Below are 25,135 nucleotides of genomic sequence, written 5' to 3' on the forward strand. Positions count from 1 at the left end.
CCTCCACTGTTTCCAATTTTTGGCCCTCGATGTAGATAGGGCAGGGGATTTTTTTGTGGCCTTTATTCCTTAGCATGGAGTAAGATTTACCTATATTCACTTTGAGACCCTTGATCTTCATGAAAACCGTAATCTCTGAGACTGCCTTTTGTAGGCCCATTCTAGTCTGGGAGAGGATTGCGGCATCATCTGCATATAGCAGGATTGGGATCGGTTGTCCTCCTATTTTTGGGAAATCACACTCGATGTTTTTGAGATGCTCGCCAATCGCATTTATATAGAGGGAGAAGAGCAGAGGTGCCAAAATGCACCCCTGTCTGACCCCTCTATTGATATTAAAGCGTGGCGAGCACTCTCCCCTCAGACCAAATCTAACTCTGGCTCTGGCTTCTCTGTACAGAGCCTTAATGAATAGTAGAATTGATGGATCTATCCCAAATTGGTGTAGTGTGTCCCATAGTAGGTCATGCTGAACGCAGTCAAATGCTGACGTAAGATCTATATACGTTATATACAGACTGCGTTTTTTAATATCGATGTATTTGGATTTAATTAGATGTAAATTGAGGACCTGTTCAATCGTCCCTCTGCCTGTCCGAAAGCCATATTGTAATTGTGACAATACGTTTTTCTCCTCCAGCCAGATGGTAAGTCTTTTCAGAATTATTCGTCCAACAATTTTCATCAGGGTATCGAGGAGAGATATAGGCCGGTAACATGATGGCGAGTGTCTGTCTCCTTTTTTAAAAATTGGAATTACAATTGCCTCTCCCCATGTTGGAAGGAGATCGACAATATTTATCGAGTTTAGGACAGAGGTCAGAAGAGGTACCCAAAATTCCATTTCCGCCTTGTAGACGTCTGCAGGAATTGCATCCGGTCCAGGTGCCTTCCCTGCAGGACTTTCTGCAATCGCCAGTTCCACCTCCTCAAGTGAAAAAGGGGTTATCCGGGGACTTTCTTGCTGTGGCTTTGACTTTAAAAAGGGGAGGCATTCTGATTCCAGAGTGTTCAGACATGTTGGATTCGAATATAACTTCTGGAAGTGTTCCACCCACGTCTCTCCACTTATTGCCATATCCAAGTTCCTTTCAGGTATTTTCACCCATGGTAAGGGGGAATTTATAAGTCTCCAGAAGGCTGACATATCACCCATTTCCGATGTTTTAACCAAATTCTGCCATGCTTCCTGTTTTAGTGTCCTTTTCCTATTTTTTATGGCTAAACGATATTGAGTCCTTGCCAAACGTATTTCTGTTTGGGGTTTGGGTATGACATGCAGCAAGTTTTTTAGGTTTTTCAAAGACTTTGAACAATTTGCATCAAACCATCCTTTATATTCAATGGGACCTGGTTTAAACTGTCTAATCAAAAGTTCTTTCAGGGTATCCTGAATTTTAATGAAGGCTTTACAGATGTCATCGGGCTTGTTATTAATAGAAAGACAGGTATAGATCTCCTCCTTCCTCTTGTCGACTAAGTTTTTAAGAAGGTTGTTTGGATTAATTTTGGACCATTTAACACAATATCCATTTGTGGCTCCCATTTTAATAGGTTGTTGATAGTTAACCTTATGTAGGGTTTGATTTTTTATAGAGCACGGTAGCTCGATGGACATGGACAGAGGATAGTGGTCGCTGTATAAGTGGTCGAGGGTGTTCCAGTTTTGTATTAACGTTGCGTGTGTTTTTGAGAATAGAATAAAATCTATGGTAGTATTCAAACCTCTGCCATGAAAGGTTGACTTATGAGGTCGTGGGGTTTGAAGAAGCTCATTTACAAAACGTAAATTGAATGTGGTCGCAAAATTATTGAAAAGATCCCCAGATATTGTGTGCAAAAAATGGTTAAAAGTAGCGTTGCCAAAGTCTGAATCATATGTCACGAAGATGTCACAATCGTCTCTTACAATGTGTGGGCAGATATGACAATTTAGATCGCCCAAGAAGGCTATTGCACACTCTCCGCCAAGTGATTCTTTGGTATTTTGCAACGCTTGATGGAGATCTTCCAAATCAGCCCCCAATTTTTCTACCATGAGATTGTTGTAGAAGTTGACAATTAACAGTGACCGTGACGGAGCAATGTCCAGTACAATTACCTGAAAGGAGTCTCTGAGTATTGTTTTCCTGATCCTATGACCGACTGCTACGCTAATATAAGAGCATAGTCCCCCTTTATGTCTGCCATGATTGCTCATGGCAGCCGGGGAGTGAAATGTCTGAAAACCTTGGAGATGAATGGGAGAAATCGCCCATGTTTCCTGAAAACACAAGATGGAGTATTGGTTAACAACCTGTAGCCAATCCGGTATTGTAGTTTTTGAAGAAAGGCCTGCCAAATTCCATGAAAGGAATTGGAGCTTGAGCGTATTGTCTCGGTCTACCTTGTGGGTGGAAGTTAGGTTGTCAGAGGTATTTAAGGAAAGACAGGATAAACTTGTGGGATTGCTCCTTTCTGGAATTAATACTGTATTTCTAGACTCGTTTTCTGTGAGGTTATTAATGGGACCATCTACTGGATCATCCTGTAGGGCATCGGTATGAGTAATTTTATGATCCCGACTCCCCCTATCATGATTTACTTCCTTGTCTTGATTGAGTCATTCTACGTCGTCCAGCCCGTAGAGTGTCTCATAGTAGTTATGGCAAGGTAGGTTCCATGTTGGATTAACAAACGGGGGGGGTAGAAGGAACCCCTCTGGGTAATGCCGTGGAGTTGGCAGATGTGTGTAATCAATCAGAGGAAGAAATGGCTGTTCTCTTATTCTATTCCTTCGGTTGTAATTCCTGTAATGCACAGACGTGGAATTATCGTAATAAGGTTTTGGTTGGTTTAATTTAGGGTGCATTAACGCCTCAGGATAGAAATAGGCTAGGGGTTTTGGTGAAATTGGACCCCTGTTAAAACCCGAAAACCAGTCTGTTATATGCATGATGACCCTCGGATCTTTGAAGGTAACAATTACTACGTCCCCTTCAATATCTTTGGGGCGGATACCAATCCACTGGGTTCTTTTGACCCTTGTTATGTCACCATTTATGTGGGGGGGTAGGGGCCTATTTTCTCTAAGCCAAAAAATCACCTTATTTTTTAGGCTGTGATGGTTTTCCTAGCCACCTGTAGGAGGTAATGGTAACACTCCCGTCAGAACGATAACGTTCTGTGCTGCGGCAGGAGGTAAGTCAACATATCTTTTAGGTGGACGTTTTTCCTGTGGGGCTGCGGACTGCATTTTTAGGTCTCGGCAACGAGAACTATTGTCACCTAGTAAGCGTGCAAGGGAGTACAGAGCGGTGCACGAGCCGACCAGGGTCTGTGGACGCGCACACACAAAGGCAGGCAGGCAGGCACACACCAGACACACACAGACAGACACACGCACGCACACACACACACACACCCTCCCTCTCTGCCCACTCCCTCTCTGCCGCCCCCCCCCTCTACCCCCACTCACCGGGCTCTTTCCCTCTGCAGCGGGTCAGTCACGGCAGCAGGCAGACTCGGTGTCTTCTCCCTTCTCCGGCGATCTTCAGCTGATGTGCACGCACACGCTGCGTCTCCTGCGCGCCCACCACGCTGTTTCGCGCCCGTTGATCCTCAGCTTGTGATTACTACTCCTTCTAACCCGGATTCTAAATTACTATTTCTTGGTTCTCTAACTCCACTCTGTTGATTCATAACAAACTGATATTCAGCTCATTTCACAGTCTCGCTTTTGCTTCTCATAAATACAATAAGATTATTTTAAGCAATGTCTACCCTTCTTTTGGTTCTGTGCCTATTATGCTTCGGACTATAGAGTTTTAGAAAGTGTGGTGGAAGATTCCATGATATCAGTGGTGTGCACAGTGCAGAGTGAGTGTGCAGAGTAGTGAGTGCAGAGTAGTGAGTGCAGAGTAGTGAGTGCAGAGTAGTGAGTGCAGAGTAGTGAGTGCAGAGTAGTGAGTGCAGAGTAGTGAGTGCAGAGTAGTGAGTGCAGAGTAGTGAGTGCAGAGTAGTGAGTGCAGAGTAGTGAGTGCAGAGTAGTGAGTGCAGAGTAGTGAGTGCAGAGTAGTGAGTGCAGAGTAGTGAGTGCAGAGTAGTGAGTGCAGAGTAGTGAGTGCAGAGTAGTGAGTGCAGAGTAGTGAGTGCAGAGTAGTGAGTGCAGAGTAGTGAGTGCAGAGTAGTGAGTGCAGAGTAGTGAGTGCAGAGTAGTGAGTGCAGAGTAGTGAGTGCAGAGTAGTGAGTGCGTGCAAAATAGTGAGTGCGTGCAAAATAGTGAGTGCGTGCAAAATAGTGAGTGCGTGCAAAATAGTGAGTGCGTGCAGAGTAGTGAGTGCAGAGTGAGTGCAGAGTAGTGAGTGCAGAGTAGTGAGTGCAGAGTAGTGAGTGCAGAGTAGTGAGTGCAGAGCAGTGCAATGCGTGCAGTGCAGGCGAGTGCAGTGCAGTGCAGGTGAGTGCAGTGGAGTGCATGCCAGTGCAGTGGAGTGCAGGTGAGTGCAGTGCAGGTGAGTGCAGTGTAGGTGAGTGCAGTGCAGTGCAGGTGAGTGCAGTGCAGGTGAGTGCAGTGCAGTGCAGTGCAGGTGAGTGCAGGTGAGTGCAGTGCAGGTGAGTGCAGTGCAGTGCAGGTGAGTGCAGTGCAGGTGAGTGCAGTGCAGGTGAGTGCAGTGCAGTGCAGGTGAGTGCAGTGCAGGTGAGTGCAGTGCAGTGCAGGTGAGTGCAGTGCAGGTGAGTGCAGTGCAGTGCAGGTGAGTGCAGTGCAGGTGAGTGCAGTGCAGTGCAGGTGAGTGCAGTGCAGGTGAGTGCAGTGCAGTGCAGGTGAGTGCAGTGCAGGTGAGTGCAGTGCAGTGCAGGTGAGTGCAGTGCAGGTGAGTGCAGTGCAGTGCAGGTGAGTGCAGTGCAGGTGAGTGCAGTGCAGTGCAGGTGAGTGCAGTGCAGGGGAGTGCAGTGCAGGTGTGTGCAGTGCAGGTGAGTGCAGTGCAGGTGAGTGCAGTGCAGTGCAGTGCAGGTGAGTGTAGTGCAGTGCAGGTGAGTGTAGTGCAGGTGAGTGCAGTGCAGGTGAGTGCAGTGCAGGTGAGTGCAGTGCAGGTGAGTGCAGTGCAGGTGAGTGCAGTGCAGGTGAGTGCAGTGCAGTGCAGGTGAGTGCAGTGCAGGTGAGTGCAGTGCAGGTGAGTGCAGTGCAGTGCAGGTGAGTGCAGTGCAGTGCAGGTGAGTGCAGTGCAGGTGAGTGCAGTGCAGGTGAGTGCAGTGCAGGTGAGTGCAGTGCAGTGCAGGTGAGTGCAGTGCAGGTGAGTGCAGTGCAGGTGAGTGCAGTGCAGGTGAGTGCAGTGCAGGTGAGTGCAGTGCAGTGCAGTGCAGGTGAGTGCAGGTGAGTGCAGTGCAGGTGAGTGCAGTGCAGTGCAGGTGAGTGCAGTGCAGGTGAGTGCAGTGCAGGTGAGTGCAGTGCAGTGCAGGTGAGTGCAGTGCAGGTGAGTGCAGTGCAGTGCAGGTGAGTGCAGTGCAGTGCAGGTGAGTGCAGTGCAGGTGAGTGCAGTGCAGGTGAGTGCAGTGCAGGTGAGTGCAGTGCAGTGCAGGTGAGTGCAGTGCAGGTGAGTGCAGTGCAGTGCAGTGCAGGTGAGTGCAGGTGAGTGCAGTGCAGGTGAGTGCAGTGCAGTGCAGGTGAGTGCAGTGCAGGTGAGTGCAGTGCAGGTGAGTGCAGTGCAGTGCAGGTGAGTGCAGTGCAGGGGAGTGCAGTGCAGTGCAGGTGAGTGCAGTGCAGGGGAGTGCAGTGCAGTGCAGGTGAGTGCAGTGCAGGTGAGTGCAGTGCAGTGCAGGTGAGTGCAGTGCAGGGGAGTGCAGTGCAGTGCAGGTGAGTGCAGTGCAGGTGAGTGCAGTGCAGTGCAGGTGAGTGCAGTGCAGGGGAGTGCAGTGCAGTGCAGTGCAGGTGAGTGTAGTGCAGTGCAGGTGAGTGTAGTGCAGGTGAGTGCAGTGCAGGTGAGTGCAGTGCAGGTGAGTGCAGTGCAGGTGAGTGCAGTGCAGTGCAGGTGAGTGCAGTGCAGTGCAGGTGAGTGCAGTGCAGTGCAGGTGAGTGCAGTGCAGTGCAGTGGAGTGCATGCCAGTGCATTGGAGTGCAGGTGAGTGCAGTGCAGGTGAGTGCAGGTGAGTGCAGGTGAGTGCAGTGCAGGTGAGTGCAGTGCAGGTGAGTGCAGTGCAGTGCAGTGCAGGTGAGTGCAGTGCAGGCGAGTGCAGTGCAGTGCAGGTGAGTGCAGTGCAGGCGAGTGCAGTGCAGGTGAGTGCAGTGGAGTGCAGGTGAGTGCAGTGCAGGTGAGTGCAGGTGAGTGCAGGTGAGTGCAGTGCAGGTGAGTGCAGTGCAGGTGAGTGCAGTGCAGGTGAGTGCAGTGCAGGTGAGTGCAGTGCAGGTGAGTGCAGTGCAGGTGAGTGCAGTGCAGGCGAGTGCAGTGCAGGTGAGTGCAGGTGAGTGCAGTGGAGTGCAGGTGAGTGCAGTGCAGGCGAGTGCAGTGCAGTGCAGGTGAGTGCAGTGCAGGTGAGTGCAGTGCAGGTGAGTGCAGTGCAGGTGAGTGCAGTGCAGGTGAGTGCAGTGCAGTGCAGGTGAGTGCAGTGCAGTGCAGGTGAGTGCAGTGCAGTGCAGGTGAGTGCAGTGCAGGTGAGTGCAGTGCAGGTGAGTGCAGTGCAGGTGAGTGCAGTGCAGGTGAGTGCAGTGCAGGTGAGTGCAGTGCAGGTGAGTGCAGTGCAGGTGAGTGCAGTGCAGTGCAGGTGAGTGTAGTGCAGGTGAGTACAGTGCAGTGCAGGTGAGTGCAGTGCAGTGCAGGTGAGTGCAGTGCAGTGCAGGCGAGGGCAGTGCGTGCAGTGCAGGCGAGTGCAGTGCAGTGCAGTGCAGGCGAGTGCAGTGCAGTGCAGTGCAGTGCAGTGCAGTGCAGGTGAGTGCAGTGCAGGTGAGTGCAGTGCAGTGCAGTGCAGGTGAGTGCAGTGCAGGTGAGTGCAGTGCAGGTGAGTGCAGTGCAGGTGAGTGCAGTGCAGGTGAGTGCAGTGCAGGTGAGTGCAGTGCAGGTGAGTGCAGTGCAGGTGAGTGCAGTGCAGTCCAGTGCAGGTGAGTATAGTCCAGTGCAGGTGAGTATAGTCCAGTGCAGGTGAGTATAGTCCAGTGCAGGTGAGTATAGTCCAGTGCAGGTGAGTATAGTCCAGTGCAGGTGAGTATAGTCCAGTGCAGGTGAGTATAGTCCAGTGCAGGTGAGTATAGTCCAGTGCAGGTGAGTATAGTCCAGTGCAGGTGAGTATAGTCCAGTGCAGGTGAGTATAGTCCAGTGCAGGTGAGTATAGTCCAGTGCAGGTGAGTATAGTCCAGTGCAGGTGAGTATAGTCCAGTGCAGGTGAGTATAGTCCAGTGCAGGTGAGTGCAGTGCAGGTGAGTATAGTCCAGTGCAGGTGAGTGCAGTGCAGGTGAGTGCAGTGCAGTGCAGTGCAGGTGAGTGCAGTTGAGTGCAGTGCAGGTGAGTGCAGTGCAGTGCTGGTGAGTGCAGTTGAGTGCAGTGCAGTTGAGTGCAGAGTGGTGTGTATTGACAATGTAAATGACAATGCCATTTATTTATGATTTAAAGAAAAAAAAATGTCATGAGCAATGCCAATAGCTCTACCTTTAATGATGCCGAGACCATTGCATTGTAAATGCTTGTTTCAGGAGTGGTTTGTGCCTTGCCCATTTTTACTGAGGCTATGAGCGAGTTAATTTGTGTTGAATAAGTATCAGAAGGCACTTTTGGAGGGGGAACAGAATTATGAGTGGTTCCTGTCTTTTTTGTTGGGGCCAGGGGGTGGGTTTTTTGCTGATTTAAAGCCGTAGATTGCTTATTAGATTTCTGTACTTTGGACATTGTTTCTATTTTCGAATTTGTTCCCCCATCAGCCGATGTAGTGGGATTTGCATTTGGAGTTTTAAGTTCTGGACCATGAGTAGGTTTGTTACCAACTGTTGAACTTGAGACAGCATTTGCGGCCCCCTTAGTTGGTTGTTTTTGGGTCAGAGATTCTGAGAGAGTGTCAAGTTGAGTAGCTATTCTTTTGACTCTCTCATGTATGGGTATTAGCAATGCCTTAACAAGGTGTTCCATGGCGTCCACAAAATCTTTAATCGTAGGGGGCACGCAGGAAGTAAGGATTTCCCTGGGTGGTCTGGATGTTCCTTCCACAATTTGTAGAAGTTGTTTGGTTAATGATGCTTTAGCCGATGTTGGGGTTTTAGGAATACTTTTCATGGCGACTTTCTTGCGTCGTTTTTTAGGTGGAGATCTAATAATAACCTGTTTCTTGTTTGGTTGATTTTTAGAAAGTGGGGGTTTATCTAACTTTAAAACAAGTGGGAAAGGTTGAAACATGGTTACTTTTTGGGTGGCCAAAGAGGAAGGAATTTCAAATATTTCGGGAGGGACAAACTCTGCAATCTTTGGCAAATTTGGCGTGACCAAATCAATAAGATCAGGGAGTGCAGAGGTAGTATTATGAGCAGATTTTAATGGGGATGGGGAAGAAGGTCCATTATTTGGTGATAAAAAGGATCGGAACACTGAGGGAACATTGTCCGTATTCATTAGATCTTCATCTATATTATTTAGGGTCGGGTTAAGAGGAAGGGGCTCAGGAATAAGAGTCGGATTTGGTAGTTGAGTGATGTTTTTCAATAACTCTATAGATTGACGCCGTGCAATACGACGCTCTGCCAAGGCCAGGTCTCTGTCGATTTCACCTGTAGCTTTGAAGAAAAATTTATCAAGGGGGCCAAGGATAGGGGTCTCTAATGCAGGTAATACAACGTCAAATCCTGATGTAGACATAATCCTAACTGCAAAAGAATATGGTCCGGTCCGGCCTTATCTGGCCTTTGAGGGCCCGCCCTTTGCCCGGGCTTCGCCCCGGGCGTCCCGCTCGCGTCCCGCGACGCTGAGGGCTTACAGCTTTGTAGTGCCCCTCCCGGCGCTTTTGCCGCGTCGGGGAACGCGCCGCCGCTGAGCCTGATGGGAAACGTAGTCCCGAGGCGGTGGCGCGACTGGTGGCGGGAATCCGGAGTTCTGGTCGATTCAGGCGATTTCAGGCGCTGTCAGGTAGGGCTCTGGACGATTATGCTCTGTTTGTGACTCCCCCCCGCTCCACCGAGGGCTTACAGCTTTGTAGTGCCCCTCCCGGCGCTTTTGCCGCGTCGGGGAACGCGCCGCCGCTGAGCCTGATGGGAAACGTAGTCCCGAGGCGGCGGCGCGACTGGTGGCGGGAATCCGGAGTTCTGGTCGATTCAGGCGCTGTCAGGTAGGGCTCTGGACGATTATGCTCTGTTTGTGACTGCAGATTCCTTACCAGTCCACCCATACTCCGTGCTCTGCATACAGATTGTAGAGTTAAGGACTGTTTCACCTTTAAGGACCCTTGCTTAACGTACCAGTGGTCACTGTTCTTCTTGGCACCATGCTTCTGGCTTGGAAAGTCGTGAAAAGAAACTGTCGCCAGCACGCCTGATTGGCAGCTATATAGCCATTGCGCACATCACTTCCAGCTCTGACAGCACCACACGGAGCCGAACAACGCCACCTACTGGCGCACCGGGCTACTGCTCACAAACATTTCTGGATCCAGTCTGACACCTGGGGAATATTCTAAGATAAGGAATATGTGGCGAGATGGAGTCGCTACCACATAAGGTGTTACCGAAGGTAAGTAACTTGCTCTTCTGATCACAGTACATTGGCTTGTCATGTGAGTGAACACCAAGTGCTCTTGGTGCAGCAGCCTTACTGTGCCTTTTTTGCTGATAAAGTGGTGTTGATCATTGTGGCTTTTTTTCTTACCAAATGTGAGTGTGTTTTATGTTGGTCAGTCATTCTTCCATTGTCCTTTGCTGCGCCTCACCCCCTGAAGGGGAATGAGAGACTCCATCGGTTGTACCCCTGAAAAGCTTTGAGCTTTTACAACATATGCACCCAAGTCCATTGGGTGGATAATCCGTCTTTCAGTGGGGTTATCGGGGCGCACACAGGCGAGGCAGTGCAGAAGGGGACTCAGTCAAGGTGGACAGACCTCTGAATTAAGATGTATTGCGTACTGGCCAAAAAGCGACCTCTAGAGGACTGAGGTCCCAATCCAGCATGGCCAATGCAGCTTCCCCTGCTCAGTGCCTGTGCTTGACATCTGTCAGGCTGCAACATGGGCATCAGTGCATATGTTTACGAAGTAGCTTTGCATTGACAGTCTGGTGTGGGGAGGTTAAGGGAATTTTGGCTCTTTGGTCTTGCAGGACGTGTTGGTCTGCGCCGTTCCACAGACCCCCCTCCTGAGGCGGAGCTCCATTGCTCTCTATACTAAGGGTGAGGAACCTGCGGTTAGAAATATCCATCAGAAGGTCCAGTTAGGTGCTGTTCGTAATGCTCCATTTGGTAGAAGCACTGCCTAACCGCATATTCTCCCTGCCCTTACACTTTCCCATTCTGTGGAATAGTTGTTATCCATCTAAAATGGTCCCACACAAGAGAAGTGCACACTGATGCCTCTGATAAACCACAGGCTCCGCGTCTGCGGGCGCAGACCGTTTCAAGATAAATTGTTGTAGCCTGGCATGGTAAACTCTTAGATGTCACTTCGTTTGTCACTTCATGGACAGAACTAAAGTACATGTATAGCCGCACAGCGCCATCTCCTGGCATGTTGTAGCCTTACTCTTTGAATCTTCCTGATCCAGCTTGGGGATGGTCTGAATGTTTAGAATTGGTGGTTAGAGTATCCAGAATCCACCAGAAAGAGCATTATCCCAAGGTAATTACGTTTTTCTTTTTGGACAATGTGACTGCTTCATGTCTCTGCGACTGAAATAGTATGTGGCATGCACTGCAACATTACATTCGTAGTTTGGATTTATTCATTACAAAAGGATACACCTGTAAACCTTGTAACCAATTTTCCTTATAACTTGCATTGTAATTATTTTGTAAATGTAATATTTTTGTTTAGGAAAAATGTCCCTGCGGTATAGCAGTAACTACCTAATAAATATAGAATTTTGCATAGTTTTTGGAATTGTTTAACTTTTTGTGCTCACGTAAAGTATTATTGCAGCAAAACATTTATCACTAAAATGCCATCTTCTGAACAACATTGTTCTCTGCTTTTTACTTCCAACAACCAACTATGTAGCCTGAAATGTAACTTATTTTCACTAAATGTTTTCCTGTTCAAAAGACAATGGCCCTTCAATGTAACTTTTTTTTTTTAAAGCCATGCCCTTTTAAAATAAAAACAAATAATGGTCCAAATGTGTATTGGGCCCCAACAAAGCCATTGTCAGAGATTTAGTGACACTAGCATTACATGCTTGTTGTCATGCTTTGTCATCACAGCCCCTCGATGGGATTATTTAACCATAATGGCATGACACGCTGGATTTCGATAATACTTCACAACTTCTTTCTCCTCCCTTATAGTAATTAGTTCACATATACATTGGAAAGACTCCATTCATTTATAGACGTCTTCTTAAAACAAATGAGTTGTGCTCAGGCAAAAGAAAGCCCCAATGGAAGGCTGCAATCAATAAGCTTCCTTTAAGAAGTTGCAGACATTACCTCTTCTTTTTCTTTTTGTTTCTGAATTATTTGCAGTTTTCTAGAGTTTGAAAACAGTGATTATTCTAGGGTCCGTTTTCATTTATTTTCAATGTCTTCAGTTGTCCTATTTGGCGGAAGAACTTAAACAGAAAAGTCAAGAAAATGATCAAATTGTGTTGGAGAAAACTGAACTGCAGCTGAAATTGACTGCAGAGGTGGAGCAGCTGAAAGAGCAATTAAGAGCCAGCGACTCTGCTCTGAAAACGTTCGAGGATGAAAAATATAAAGTTATGCATCAGCTCCGGGATTTACAGGACGCCACTGCTGCTTTTGCTCAAGAAAGACACACACTGCAGCAAATGCAAGACAGTCTAAAAACAGAAAGAGATCAACTCATGGACGATATGCAGAAGAACTTTGAGCAGGTAACTCACTGTTTCAGAATTTGTATTTCAGATAAGATTGTTTTATACTAAAACAGTGTTTTGAACTGTTGACATGTGGTTATCCAATAATCTGAGAAACATTTCAGAAAAGGTGTGTAATTTTTAGTGTAAGCCCATTTTTTTGCAATTTGTTTTGGAAGCAAAATATAATTTTATGAACCAAATGTTCTATTCTGGCTCGTGTTTTTTCGTTTTGGATGACACATAAGTGACACTTCTTAGACAACTGTAAACATAAAGCAATATTATGTATGTATGACATGGTGTGTGTGTGTGTATGTATGTGTGTATATATATATATATATATATATATATATATATATATATCAACAAAAGTACCCAGCTTGGAAAGCCAACGTGCGTTGTCACCTTTCTAAAATCTGCAAGGCAATCCTGCATCGTAATCACCAACCGTGCAGCGTTAAAAGCACCAACATTTCCCAACGCGTTTCGAGTGTCACTGCGCCCTTGCTCACAGGTGCTGGCGAATGTGATTCTAAGCATACCACACCTCCTGGTCAGCTTACTTAACACCCATTTGTGGGCGTATGCAAGCAAAGTGCATGCTGGTCAGGTAAGTTTCTTCTTAGATAGTTCTCTTTATTGACCTTGATCGCCAAATCACATTAAACATTAATCACCCAGTGGGTTACTGTCACGTGTAGGGGTTCACTTACAAGACTGTGAATGTCCTTGCAGATGAAACAACGTTCTGATGTGCGCCAACTGTTTAGCTGCGCCCGGACCCGCTTTTCCGCGGGAGGGCTCTCCGCGACCCAGGCAAGGCCGCAATTATGTCTCATCAACAAAAGTACCCAGCTTGGAAAGCCAACGTGCGTTGTCACCTTTCTAAAATCTGCAAGGCAATCCTGCGTTGGGAAATGTTGGTGCTTTTAACACTGCACGGTTGGTGATTACGATGCAGGATAGATTGGAAGTGCATTCGCACAGCGGCCGCTGTGCGGGGTGAGAAATATATATATATATATATATATATATATATATATATATATATATATATATATATATATATATATATATATATATATATATATATATATATATATATATATATATATATATATATATATTCAGGTCCACATCCTCCGCAACACCAAGACAGCGGTGCAGGTCAGGGGCAAAGGTAACCCTGTGTCAATATTTCAATCCACAATGCGTAGCAAAGCCACGCCAACTGCACTCGCCTCGAGAAAACCAGGGATCACACTTCAAACCAAAGTGCGCTATTCCAAGTGTATTTATTTATTCCATTGCAGCATCGTGATGCTGCAATGGAATAAATAAATACACTTGGAATAGCGCACTTTGGTTTGAAGTGTGATCCCTGGTTTTCTCGAGGCGAGTGCAGTTGGTGTGGCTTTGCTACGCATTGTGGATTGAAATATATATATATATATATATATATATATATATATATATATATATATATATATATATATATATATATATTTTTTTTTTTTTCTTTCTCTCACAAAAGCAAACTCACTACTTTCACAAAATGAGAGAAAGGGACCCAAACGGCTCTGGCAGGTAGATGTTTTATTATTCAAGCTCTCCCTCTGCGACTCGTTTCGAGCACACTGTGCCCTTGATCACACCGAAAATACAGCGTCTGCCATTGTTTTTAAGTTGCTAGGTGTCCAATCCCTTTTGTTAGTCACATGACCTCCACCATCAACATAGAGGAAATACTTCGCTTCTACTCAGAATCATAGCTTTGTATTCAAGGAATTTCACAGCAGATATGACAGTTTTTTTGTAAACAGCGTAAATGCTTGAAGTTGTAAAGTGACAAATGCAATAAACTATATAAATATATGTCTTCATGTACAAAACTTTTAAAAAAATGTGTCGATCATGTTTTGATGTTATTGTGGACAAGGTAGTAAGACCCAAATACATAAATACTTAAAATGTCAATAAATATGTAAACAATCCTTTGTGCAAACATAGCAATCTGTGCAAATTCTGCAAATATGGGTCATGAGTATGAAAACTATCACATTGGAGTATATTGTCATACTGATCCACATGGGAACAAGTCTATATTTCCATACACATAGAATATATCTGAAACGCCATATTTTTATCTGCATAAATGCATAACTAATATTACCATTGCACTCATCCCCAACTTCAATCTACGATATGTACTCCTACAGCAAACTGTTGGAATAGATTACTCTGTGCAAAAAGTGGTCTAAATAAAGTGCTAAAGTAAATGTAAATGTAAATGTAGTTGAGCTTATATAGCGCACAGCTACCCGCAGTGGGTTTCCCGGCGCTTGCTTAGGGAACCCTTCCTGATATTCCCCTGTGAGATAGCAGGGTATCCACAAGGTGAAAGTCAGGCATCCCGCCGCGAGGGGCCGTTGTGGAGATTAAGCAAGCTATTGCCCAGAGTCGCAGAGTGTGAACCCGTGAGTCGAGGAGGCACCGGGGCGAGAATTATCGAGTCCGTGGAATTTTTAGCCCAAGACCCGCCGAGGCGGGGAATTGAACCCTGGTCCAGGACCGATCTCAGCTTCCGGGTCTGCCGCCTCTAACCCCTGAGCCACACTTCTCCAGTGCTCCTAAAATAAAAAATATTTGATTTGGTAAACATTATTTATATATACACAAACACCTAACCTACACTTGTATTAAAATCCCATACTGTGCAAGTAATATTGGTTAAAAAACAGAAATCTCACTGTAATATCTCCACTAAAGTATATTTCAGTGAAACAGCTTTGAAAGTTCTAGTTGGTTCATGATATCAAATATGATTCCACTTATTTAACGACAGGGACCAACCAATGTGCAAAAATTCTGCAGAATAAAATCATTAAATAGATTCATTACAATGTAAAAATAACCGCTCTTATCCCTGATGCTCACACGTAATTATACATGTCTTCAGTCGTATTCAACCCATTAGGCTCTTGCTGTCAAGTTCTAAAATTATGCGTGTGTCTAATTTTCTTAGGCGTTTTTCTCTATTGCCTCCCCTTCTGAGGGGGGCCACGGCATTGATCGCATAATATGTGAGGCATTTCAGTTTGTTGTTGTGTACAGATTTGAAATGCCTCACTACCGGATAAGCATTGTCATTATTCCCAATCGCCCTGAGATGCTGTAGAATTTTGACGTGCACCTGCAGCTTGGTGCTACCGACATAACTCAAGCCACAGGTGCACGTCAGCACATATACAGCATAGTCAGTTCTGCAGCAATAGCTTCCCCTGATGACTACACTATTGTCCGAAAAAGGAGTACTGTCATAGGCTGAAAGAAACAGGTTAGTGTTAGATTCCTTACCTTGGAATATCCCCAGGCGTCAGACTGGATCCAGAAAGTTTTTGTCAGCAGTACCCATGCGCGTCGGTAGGCATCATCTGCGGCTCTGTGTCTGTCGTCCGCGTCATGCTCCCCGGAATGATGTCGTCTGAGTACTTAGACACCGCCCTTGCGTCTTGACGTCAGTTCTTCTTTTTTCCGCGCCAGCAAGCGCCGATCCGGGAAGAGAAGTGCTCTAGTCATTTTTTGACTTTTTTTGATCTCTTTTGATCACTTTTCGAGTCGATTTCGACCCGCGGTGCCGTTAGGGATGCCTGGTTTTAAACCTTTTGACGCCTGTCACCGCCTGATGTCGGTGACTGACCCCCCACCATCGGTGCCTTTACTGCCTCGGGGCTGACCACGATGACAAGTGGTGCCCCGACTACCGGACCTTGACCTTGAAGGCTAGACGGGAGGGTCCCTTAAGCTGCTCGAGCTCCTACAGTCGGCTCCGCGCTGCTCGAGGTCTCGCTCGAGGAGGAAGTAGAGGGACCGATCGTGGAGCCACAGTCATCGCCGCTCGTCGAGTCACCACCACTCGTCGGGCTCCAAGTCATCCAGTAAGTTGAGGCATTCAAAAAAGAAGTCGAAGAGTGTTCATCGCTGTTCCGACTCCCCTCTACGCTCGCGCGATGCTGCCAGGGGTTCGGGCGACACCACACGCGCGGCTCCGCCGGAGCAGCTGGCGCCGCGTCCAGCTCCACACCCGCCGGTCCCTGGGCTGCACGCGACGCCAGAGGAGATACGGGACTTACTCGTAGCCATGAGGACTCACTTCCCTCTGTGAGAACCTGTCGAGGCGCCTTCGGGCCACGCGGAGCAGACTGGGAGCCCTTGCAGTCCGGCAGCTCCGGCCCCGGCGTCGTCGGGTGCTTCGGCCCCGGCACCATTGTCTACTTCGGTCCCGATGCCGCAGGATCCAAGCCTAGATTCAAGTCGTCGCCAGTCCACCTCACGACTCCTCTGCTGGCGCAGACCCCGAGGGTGTCGCTCCCGGTGCAGTCTTCGGATGACACCGGCCTCTGTTTCAGCCCCGGTCCGGGTGCGACGACGGAGCGGCACCACTCTGCACAGTCTCCGGCGCCGATGGGTGACCAATTCACCTACGACCCGGCTCCATCATTTTTGCCTGGTTTCCAGGAGATTGATGAGGAGGACTGGGAGGGGTCCAAGGACCCTCTGGCACAGCAGTGCTAGTTAAGCCAATACTGGGCAGATGAGCTGGGGGAGGCCAGTGGTCTCGACACTTTGCATGACACTGGATTCATCTCTCCTCCCTCAGTGGCTTCGGAGGAGGGGGCTACTTATAGCGTGGTGTTGAACAGGGCGGCCAAGGCCTTGGCTCTTAAGCTCCCTGTCGCGGCCATGAGGACTAACCTCCTCACTGAGGTGCCTCAAACCCCAGGGTAGCTCATCGGAGCCTCTACTGCCGTTTAACGAAGCCCTCGCCGACTTTCTGATGGGCACCTGGTCCAAGCCCTCTACAGGCCTCCCTGTGGATCGGAATGTGGCCCGATCGGGAATCCAAAAGGTATGATCAGTTTGGGAAGAAACTGTTCTCTCCGAGTTTGGGGCTGCGGTCTGTCAACACCGCCTGCCTTTTGGGCCGTTAAACCCACTCTCTGTGGGATACAGTTTCGGAGGTGCTGCCACAGTGTCCGGAGGAGGCCAAGACACGGCTCGCCCAAGCTCTGGCGGAGGGGCGGGATGCAGCACGGTACTCTATTAGATGTGGACTTGACACCACGGACTCGCTGGGCAGAGCGATTTTCCACGACGGTGGCGGTTCGTCGCCACGCCTGGCTGCGGTCTGCCAACTTCTCGGGGGATGTCCAGGCCACGCTCATGGACATGCCCTTCGATGGCAATCCCTCTTTGGTGACAAAGCGGGTAGTGCGCTTGAGCGTTTAAAGGACTCAAGGGCTACGACCAAGTCCTTTTACCTGGGCCAGCGCCAGCAAACTTCTGCTTTTCACCCCTTTCGTGGCCAAGGAAGGGGTGCCCCCACACGTCCAGCCAGCCACAGGCCGCAGAACCAGTCTCAACGCGGTTGCGGAGGTGGTTACTGCCATGGCCGTACCGGGGGACAACGGCAGGGTCAGTCCACATCCGCCCCTGCAGCATCTGCCTCTAAGCCTTCCTAGTCCAGCATTTCAGGACAATTCAACACCAGTGGGGGGCAGGGTTCGCCATCACCTCCTTCACTGGCGTACCATCACGTCGGACAGGTGGGTGCTGCAAATCTTCCGAAGGGGCTAATCCCTCCCCTTCGAGGCGACACCTCCAGCCATACCACCATGATACCACCGCATGTCGGGGGATCACTTGCTACTTATGCAGGAGGAAGTTATGTCTCTCTTGGCCCAGGGGGCCATCGAGCGCGTTCCTGGGCCAGACGTAGGACATGGTTGCTATTCCCACTACTTTCTGCAACCCAAGAAGGGCAAAGGAGGCCTATTCCCTATCTTGGACCTCCCGAGCGTCAACGGCTTCCTCTGGAAGGAGAAGTTCAAGATGCTGACTTTGACTCAGGTCCTAGCTGCCCTGGACCCGGGAGACTGGACGGTAGCGGTGGACTTGCAGGACGCATATTTCCACATCCCCTTCTTGCCGGCCCACCGGCGCTACATGAGGTTCACGGTAGGCCACCAGCACTTTTGTTTACCGTGCTCCCCTTCAGCCTTACCAGTGCCCCTCGGGTGTTCACGAAAGTGATGGCGGTTGTCGCAGCTCATCTACACAGATGAGGAGTTTCAGTCTTCCCCTATCTCGACGACTGGTTGTTGAAGGCGGGCTCACCCCAAACAGTGGTCTCCCACCTCCAGACTACGGCTGACCTCCTGCACTCGCTGGGGTTCTGCATCAACTTGCCGAAGTCACACCTGTGCCCCTCTCAGAAGCTCCTTTTCATCGGAGCGGTTCTGGACTTGGCACTGTTTCGGGTTTATCCCCCTGAGCTGCGGGTTCGGGATATTCAGGATCTGATTTCGATCTTTCAGCCTTTATCCCGAGCCTCGGTCAGGTTGACGCTGCAGCTCCTGGGGCTGATGGCCTCCTGCATCCTTCTGGTGCATCACGCCAGGTGGCAGAAGCAGGCTCTGCAGTGGGACCTGAAGTTTCAGTGGGCACAGCATCAGGGCAACTGGTCAGACCACGTCCTGATCTCGAAGGGCACTGCGAGTCAGTTGCACAGGTGGCTCACAAACCGCGATTGGGTCAGCGGCAGATCTCTCTCCTTATCCCAACCGGAGCATGTAGTGGTGACGGATGCGTCCCTCCTGGGATAGGGGGCCACATGGGAGAGAGGGAGATCAGAGGCCTCTGTCTCCGGCCGAGACCCGGCTCCTTATCAACCTTCTGGAGCTGCGGGCGATCCGACTTACACTGAAGGCATTCCTTCCCTCTGTCTGGGGAAGTGTAGTGCAGGTGTTCACGGACAACACCACTGCCATGTGGTACTGCAACAAACAGGGTGGGGTGGGGGATCGTGGACCCTTTGCCAGGAGGCTCTGCGCCTCTGGCAATGGCTGGAACACCAGGGCGTCACCCTGGTGGTTCAACACCTGGCATGTTCCCTGAGCGTGAGGGTGGACAAACTCAGCTGCCGGTGCATGATGGATCACGAATGGCGTCTTAACTCTGACATGGCGCAAGGTCTCTTTCAGCAGTGGGAGAGCCTTGGTTAGATCTATTAGCCACCGAAGAGAACACGCAATGTCATCAGTTCTGTGCGTTGGAATTTTCAAGTCGGCACTCGCTTGGCGATGCTTTTCTTCGCGACTGGAGCTGCGGTGCGTTGTGCGCCTTTACGCCTATTTCTGCCCAGAGTGCTGAAGATCAGACAAGACCGGGCCCAAGTCATTCTTGTGGCTCCGGACTGGGCACGAAGGTACTGGTATCCAGAGCTACTCAGTCTGTCAGTCGATCCCCCGGTTCGTCTGCCTCTTCAGGAGGACCTTCTTTCGCAGCAGCAGGGGACGGTCCTCCACCCGAACCTGTCCAGTCTCCACCTCCATGCTTGAAGATTGAGCGGCGACAGTTGAGGCCATTTGACTTGCCTCCTGAAGTCTGTAACGTCATTCTGGCAGCCAGGCGTCCCTCCACAAAGTCGGTATACGCCTGCAGGTGGAACAGATTTGTGGCATGGTGCACAGCAAAGGCTGTGGATCCTCTTGCTGCCCCTCTCTCTGAGGTTCTTCTCTTCCTTCTTTCTCTTGCCCAGCAGGGCTCTGCTCTGGGCACTATCAAGGGCTATCTTTCTGCCCTTTCAGCCTTTCTTAGGCTGCCTGATCAACCTTCTTTGTTCAAGTCCCCTATTGTAAATAGATTTCTAAAAGGCATCACACACACTTTCCCTCCTGTTCCGTTTGTGATACCTCAGTGGGACTTGAACATGGTTCTTACGTTTCTGATGTGCGCTCCTTTTGAGCCACTTCACAACTGTCTTCTCCGCCTTCTTACTCTGAAGACCGCCTGCTGGTTGCCATCACCTCTGCCAGGAGAGTGAGTGAGTGAGCTCCAGGCCCTTTCTTGTACTCCACCTTTCCTTTCTGTCCATCCGGACAAAGTGGTGTTGCGTACTAAGCCATCTTTCCTGCCCAAGGTTGTCACGGCCTTCCACATCGGGCAGTCTATCACCTTGCCAACCTTCTTCCCGCCACCGCATCCCTCTAAAGAGGAAGAGCGGCTCCACCGTCTGGACCCAAAACGTGCGCTCATTTTACTTGGATCGCACACGCCAGTTCCGGGTGGATGACCAACTCTTTGTTGGTTACGTGGGCGCTAAGAAGGGGAAAGCGGTGCACAAGAGGACCATCTCCAGGTGGACCATCTTGTGGTTCCAGGCATGCTACTCCTTGGCTAGAAAGGAGCCCCCTGTTGGATTGCGGGCTCATTCCACCCGAGCCACGGCAACTACAACTGCCCTGGGCCGGGGAGTGCCCTTACAAGACATCTGTCAGGCAGTTACGTGGGCATCGCTGCACACGTTTCCAAGACACTACTGCCTGGACAGCCAAGTCCGGAGGGATGGCTTCTTTGGCCGTTCCATCCTCCAGGACTTTCTGGTGTGATTATTGGTTCGCAGTCCCACCACCGGGGTTGGTATTGCTGGGGTATCTATTCTAAGGTAAGGAATCTAATACTAGCGTGTCTCTTTCAGATGCACAAGTTACTACTTGTGTAACAATATATCTGTAAGAGACATTAGTTAGTATTAGATTCCTTACCGACCCACCCATCCTCCCCGTTCTGCGAACCGATATCTAGGGTTAGGGTTATCCCCTTTCAGGGCCCTAGTTTCAATGGCACCAGTGTTGGTTTTTAACATGGCTCTGTGTTTCTGGCGCAGAAAAGCTGTGTCTAAGAACTGACGTCAGCACGTGGAGGCGGAGTCTAAGTACTCAGACGTCATCACGGTGCCCACGACGCCGACGACGGATGCGGAGCCGCAGACGACGCCTACCGACGCGCAAGGGTACTGCTACGCAAAAGTTTCCGGATCCAGTCTGACGCCTGGGGATATTCTAAGGTAAGGAATCTAATACTAACTAATGTTTCCTACAGATATATCGTTACACAAGTAGTAACTTGTGCCTCACCCCTTTGGCAGCTTGGCATGAGGAGACAGGCTTATCTCAGAGGCAGTGTGTAAAGCATTTGTGAACACATACAGTAATCAAATGACAACACTACAGATGGACACCACACAGGTTTTATATAAAAAATAAGTATTCTTTACACAAACTTATCACAAGACCACAAATGACAAAAATCCACAATACTATACTTAAAATGGTAGTTTAAGCTTAGTTCTCTTTAGTTCTTAAAATGCGACACTTTGAGTCAATTTGCCTTCAGATGCGACACGCAGGGCATCACAAGTGTTGCAAAGATGGAGATGCAGCAAAGATACGGTGCAAAGAAATAAAGATGTCAGGTTCTTTCTGATGCGGCACGCTTCTCGGAAGTTGCGGTAAGTCTCTGCTCGATGTGTCAGCTGTAGCGGCGACACCCTTGTTCTGTGATGCGACGACATCGGCTATGGCGGCGACACTCTTCTCAGACGATGCGAGACGATTCTGCTCAATGTGACCACTGCAGCGGCAACACCCTTGTTCACTGATGCGACGACAGCAGCTCCGACGGCGGAACACTTCTCCGTGGATGCAGGGCACTTTTCTTGATGCGGTGCAATGTGACAGCTACAGCTGTGACATCCATGATGTGACGGCAGCGGCTGCGATGACTACACGCTTCTTCGGGGTTGCGGGGCATTACTTCGGATGCAGTGCAATGAGACAGCTACGGTGGTGACATCGACGATGCAACGGCTGTGACGGCGACATGCTTCTCCCTCTTGAGTCGCGCTGCCAGCTCCTTGCGACACGCAGTCCCTCAGAAGGCCCAAAACAGCAGCAGGCACTAACAAAGAACTCTTGGGGAGCTGAGGGTTGAAGTTAGTGTTCCCTGGGACTTCAGCAAGGGGCAAGCTCTTCTCTCAAGCCCTTGGAGATCCTTATAAGTTGAATAAAGCACACAAAGTCCTTTCTCCTTTCTTTGGCAGTCAGGCAACCACTGCAGGCCAATCCCCCAAGTAGCACTTCAGGTTAGGGATAGTCTCTACTCAGTTTCTTTAGGTTCATCTCCTGAGCAAAGGTTTCTTCTTGTTGTCCAAAAGTGATCTACATTTTTGGGATCAGGGTCCCAATACTTATACCCCCAAATCCTTTGTTCTTTGAGGCCAGAGGGGCCTTTGCCTAGTCAAAACCAGTTCTGGAGCCCTCTGTTTACATGACTCTTTCTTTCCTTTCACAGTGCAGGGCAGAAACATCAGACGCCCCTCAGGAGGTGAAGCCAGCATTGTGGAGGAAAAGCACAGCCCTGGAGCACTCTGTTGACATGACGACTCCTCTCCTTTCACAGTGTAGGGCATCGGGTGCACCACAGGAGGTGGAGCCAGCATTGTAGATGGAAGGCACAGCCCTATTCAGGTCCCAGGTGCAACTTCCTTCCGCTCATCTAGATGCAGATCTCTCTATTCACCACTGGGCTGACTTATCCGGTCTCCTGGAATCCCCCAGCCCTGTCACTCAAACTCCAGACAAGGAATACACAACCTAGCAGAGGCAGGCTTGGATAGTTAGACAAGAAAATACCTACTTTCGAAAAGTGGTATTTTCAAACATCAAATGTTAAAAACAACTTCGCTAAAAGATGCATTTTATCATTCTGAGTTCAGGCATACTAAACTAGACTTTCCCCCATTTTCCCTGACTCAGGGAGGATTATAAAATGTAATAATCTAACTGCCCAATCTGGCCTATGGAGAACAGTAAGCCTTGCAATAGTGAAACACGTAAATGGCTGTAATTCACTATTAGGACAGGCCACACACACCAGGGCATGTCCTACCTTATACTTACAATGCACCCTGTCCTTGGGCCTACTATAGGGGTGTCTGATATGAAGAAAAGGGAAGGTTTAGGGACTGGCAAGTGGGTGCACATGCCCAGTCAGCATGGCAGTACTATACTGCACACAGGCTCTGCAGTGGCAGGCCTTAGACACAGTTTTACAGGCTGCTTCTGTGGGTGGCACAACCAGTGCTGAAAGCCCACCAGCAGCATTTGGTTTACAAGCCCTGGGCACACTCAGTGCACTGTACTAGGGTCTGACAAGTAAGCCAAACCAGCCAATTATGGAATCACTAATTCATACATCAATTTACAATAGGGAGCACTTGCACTGTGGCACTGGACAGCAGTTTCACAGTGCCCAAAGCATCTAACACCAGCAAAAACACATGAGGCAACGGAAAAAATGGAAGGGAGACCCACGCCAAGGTGCCAGGTCTAACACATAGTGAGTGAGCTGCAGGCTTTATCTTCTAGCCCCCTTTTCTATCTGTCTATCCGGATAAAGTTGTGCTTCGGGCCAAGCCTTCATTCCTTCCTAAGGTTGTTATGCTTTTTCATGTGGGACAATCTATCACTCTGCCCATCTTTTTTCCACCCCTGCATTCCTCCCAAGGAGACGCCACTGTCTGGACCCAAAAAGTGCATTGTCTTTTTATCTTGATCGCACAAAAGACTTCCGTGTGGATGATATTTTCTTCATTGGCAACGTGGGTGCCAATAAAGGTCGGGCTGTTCAAAACCCGAGCATCTCCCTATGAGTTGTCCTATGCATGAAAAAATGCTAGGCTTTGGTGAAAAAGGACCCTCCTGTGGGGTTGTGTGTTAATTCCACTAGAGCAACCATGGCATTAGCATGTGGAGTTTGTCCTTTACATCTGTCAGGCAGCAATGTGGGCATACCTGCACATGTTTACCAGACACTACTACCTGGATAGCCAAGTTCGAAGGGATGGATACTTGGTCTGTTCGGTCCTCCAGCACTTTCTGGTTTGATATTGGTTCGCAGACCCTCTTCCATGGATGGTATTGCTGTGGTATCCATTTTAAGGTAAGGAATCTACAACCAATAGTATCTATCAGATGAAAAAGTTATTTACCTTTGGTAACCATGTATCTGGTAGAGCACATCTTTCCAAACTATTGACGTTAGTGACACTTTCTAGACATGCATCATTTTGCGACACGGTAAAGCAGTGTAGCGAGCGAACCTGAACCACCTAAGGAAATTTTGAAAAAAAAGTGGGCAAACGGTACATTTTCAAGCAACTTTTAGAAAGCAGGAAGGTTAATAAAGCAATTGTCAATCTGTTCTAACAAACACAGTGACTGGCAAAACTGGGTGTTAATCAGTTTTCACTTATTTTCTTTAGACTCTTGCTTTGGTATCTTTAGTTTCCTGATTTATTTCTTGATTTATTTATTTCATTTGCAGGGTGAGAGAGCTTTTGATTGGAGTTTGAGAATGCCCACAAATGTACGAGCTTTGAGCGTTCCCAAATTTAAAAGGCTAACTATGGCTTGAGTTTTAGGCTGGAAATGCATGTTTATGGTACCTTTGTGATTTGAATCCCCCCCCCTAATCAATAAATCTGTCAAATGCATCTTCTTTCAAGTTTTTCTAGTACTAACTAGGATGGGAGTTAAGGGTTGGCTTTGTACAGGCAGATTAGGACACAAGGTGAAGGTAGGACCGTACCTCATTTGCTCAACACTGCAGCCACATACTTGTACGAAGGGTTAGGGCCAGTGGAAATATACATTTTTTTTTTATTAGCAATCTATTCATGAAAGTTTAACACAACCTCAACATTATCTGCACCTTGGGGACAGCATCATAAACAATAGCTCCCATAACGCAATGCTGTATTTTTATTTTACACCTTTAACTTAAAATCTTAAATCTTGTTCTCTACAGTTTGCTGTAAGCAACCAAAGAACATAGTGCAGTATTTCACTAATGATTTTCAGTAAACTTTTCCTCTCGCCCTGCTATCTAAGGATTGATACTGTGTGTGGAGTGTGGTAAGAAGCGTCCTGAGGCGGAAAGCCGGGACCTGCAAGCAAAGCATTTTTTACTTAGCTAGCGCTTTTTATAAACTTTGTTCTAAACTGTTCTTAACGCATTTTATAATTTGCTGACTGATTTTAAGAGTTACCAAATTGTGTTGTGTTCCTTAAATACCGTGTTTCACTCGCCGCCGCCATTTAAGATCCCTGGTGTGCCTGTGGCTTGACGCTCCCCTGATCTCCCCCTCTGCAGCCGAGTAGACGCTGCTGGGGCCCCCGCCATCTTGGGTGAGGGCAGGAGAAGGGCGAGCAGAAGAGTGCTCGGCCCCTCCCACCCTGCCGCCCTCGCCAATACAAAATGGAG

At 48.6% G+C, this 25,135-nt stretch overlaps 1 protein-coding gene across 1 annotated transcript in view; it reads left to right on the forward strand.

The window, feature by feature from the left end:
- The window catches only part of LOC144818836 (uncharacterized), a 1,999,126-nt gene that overhangs the window by 845,649 nt on the left and 1,128,342 nt on the right, over positions 1-25,135 (forward strand). The window contains 1 exon segment of the mRNA XM_078676624.1: positions 11,678-11,983. Coding sequence (XP_078532750.1) covers positions 11,678-11,983 — 306 coding nt within the window.

This window comes from Lissotriton helveticus, chromosome 2_1 (genome assembly GCF_964261635.1).
Source record: "Lissotriton helveticus chromosome 2_1, aLisHel1.1, whole genome shotgun sequence".
Lineage (NCBI taxonomy): Eukaryota > Metazoa > Chordata > Amphibia > Caudata > Salamandridae > Lissotriton > Lissotriton helveticus.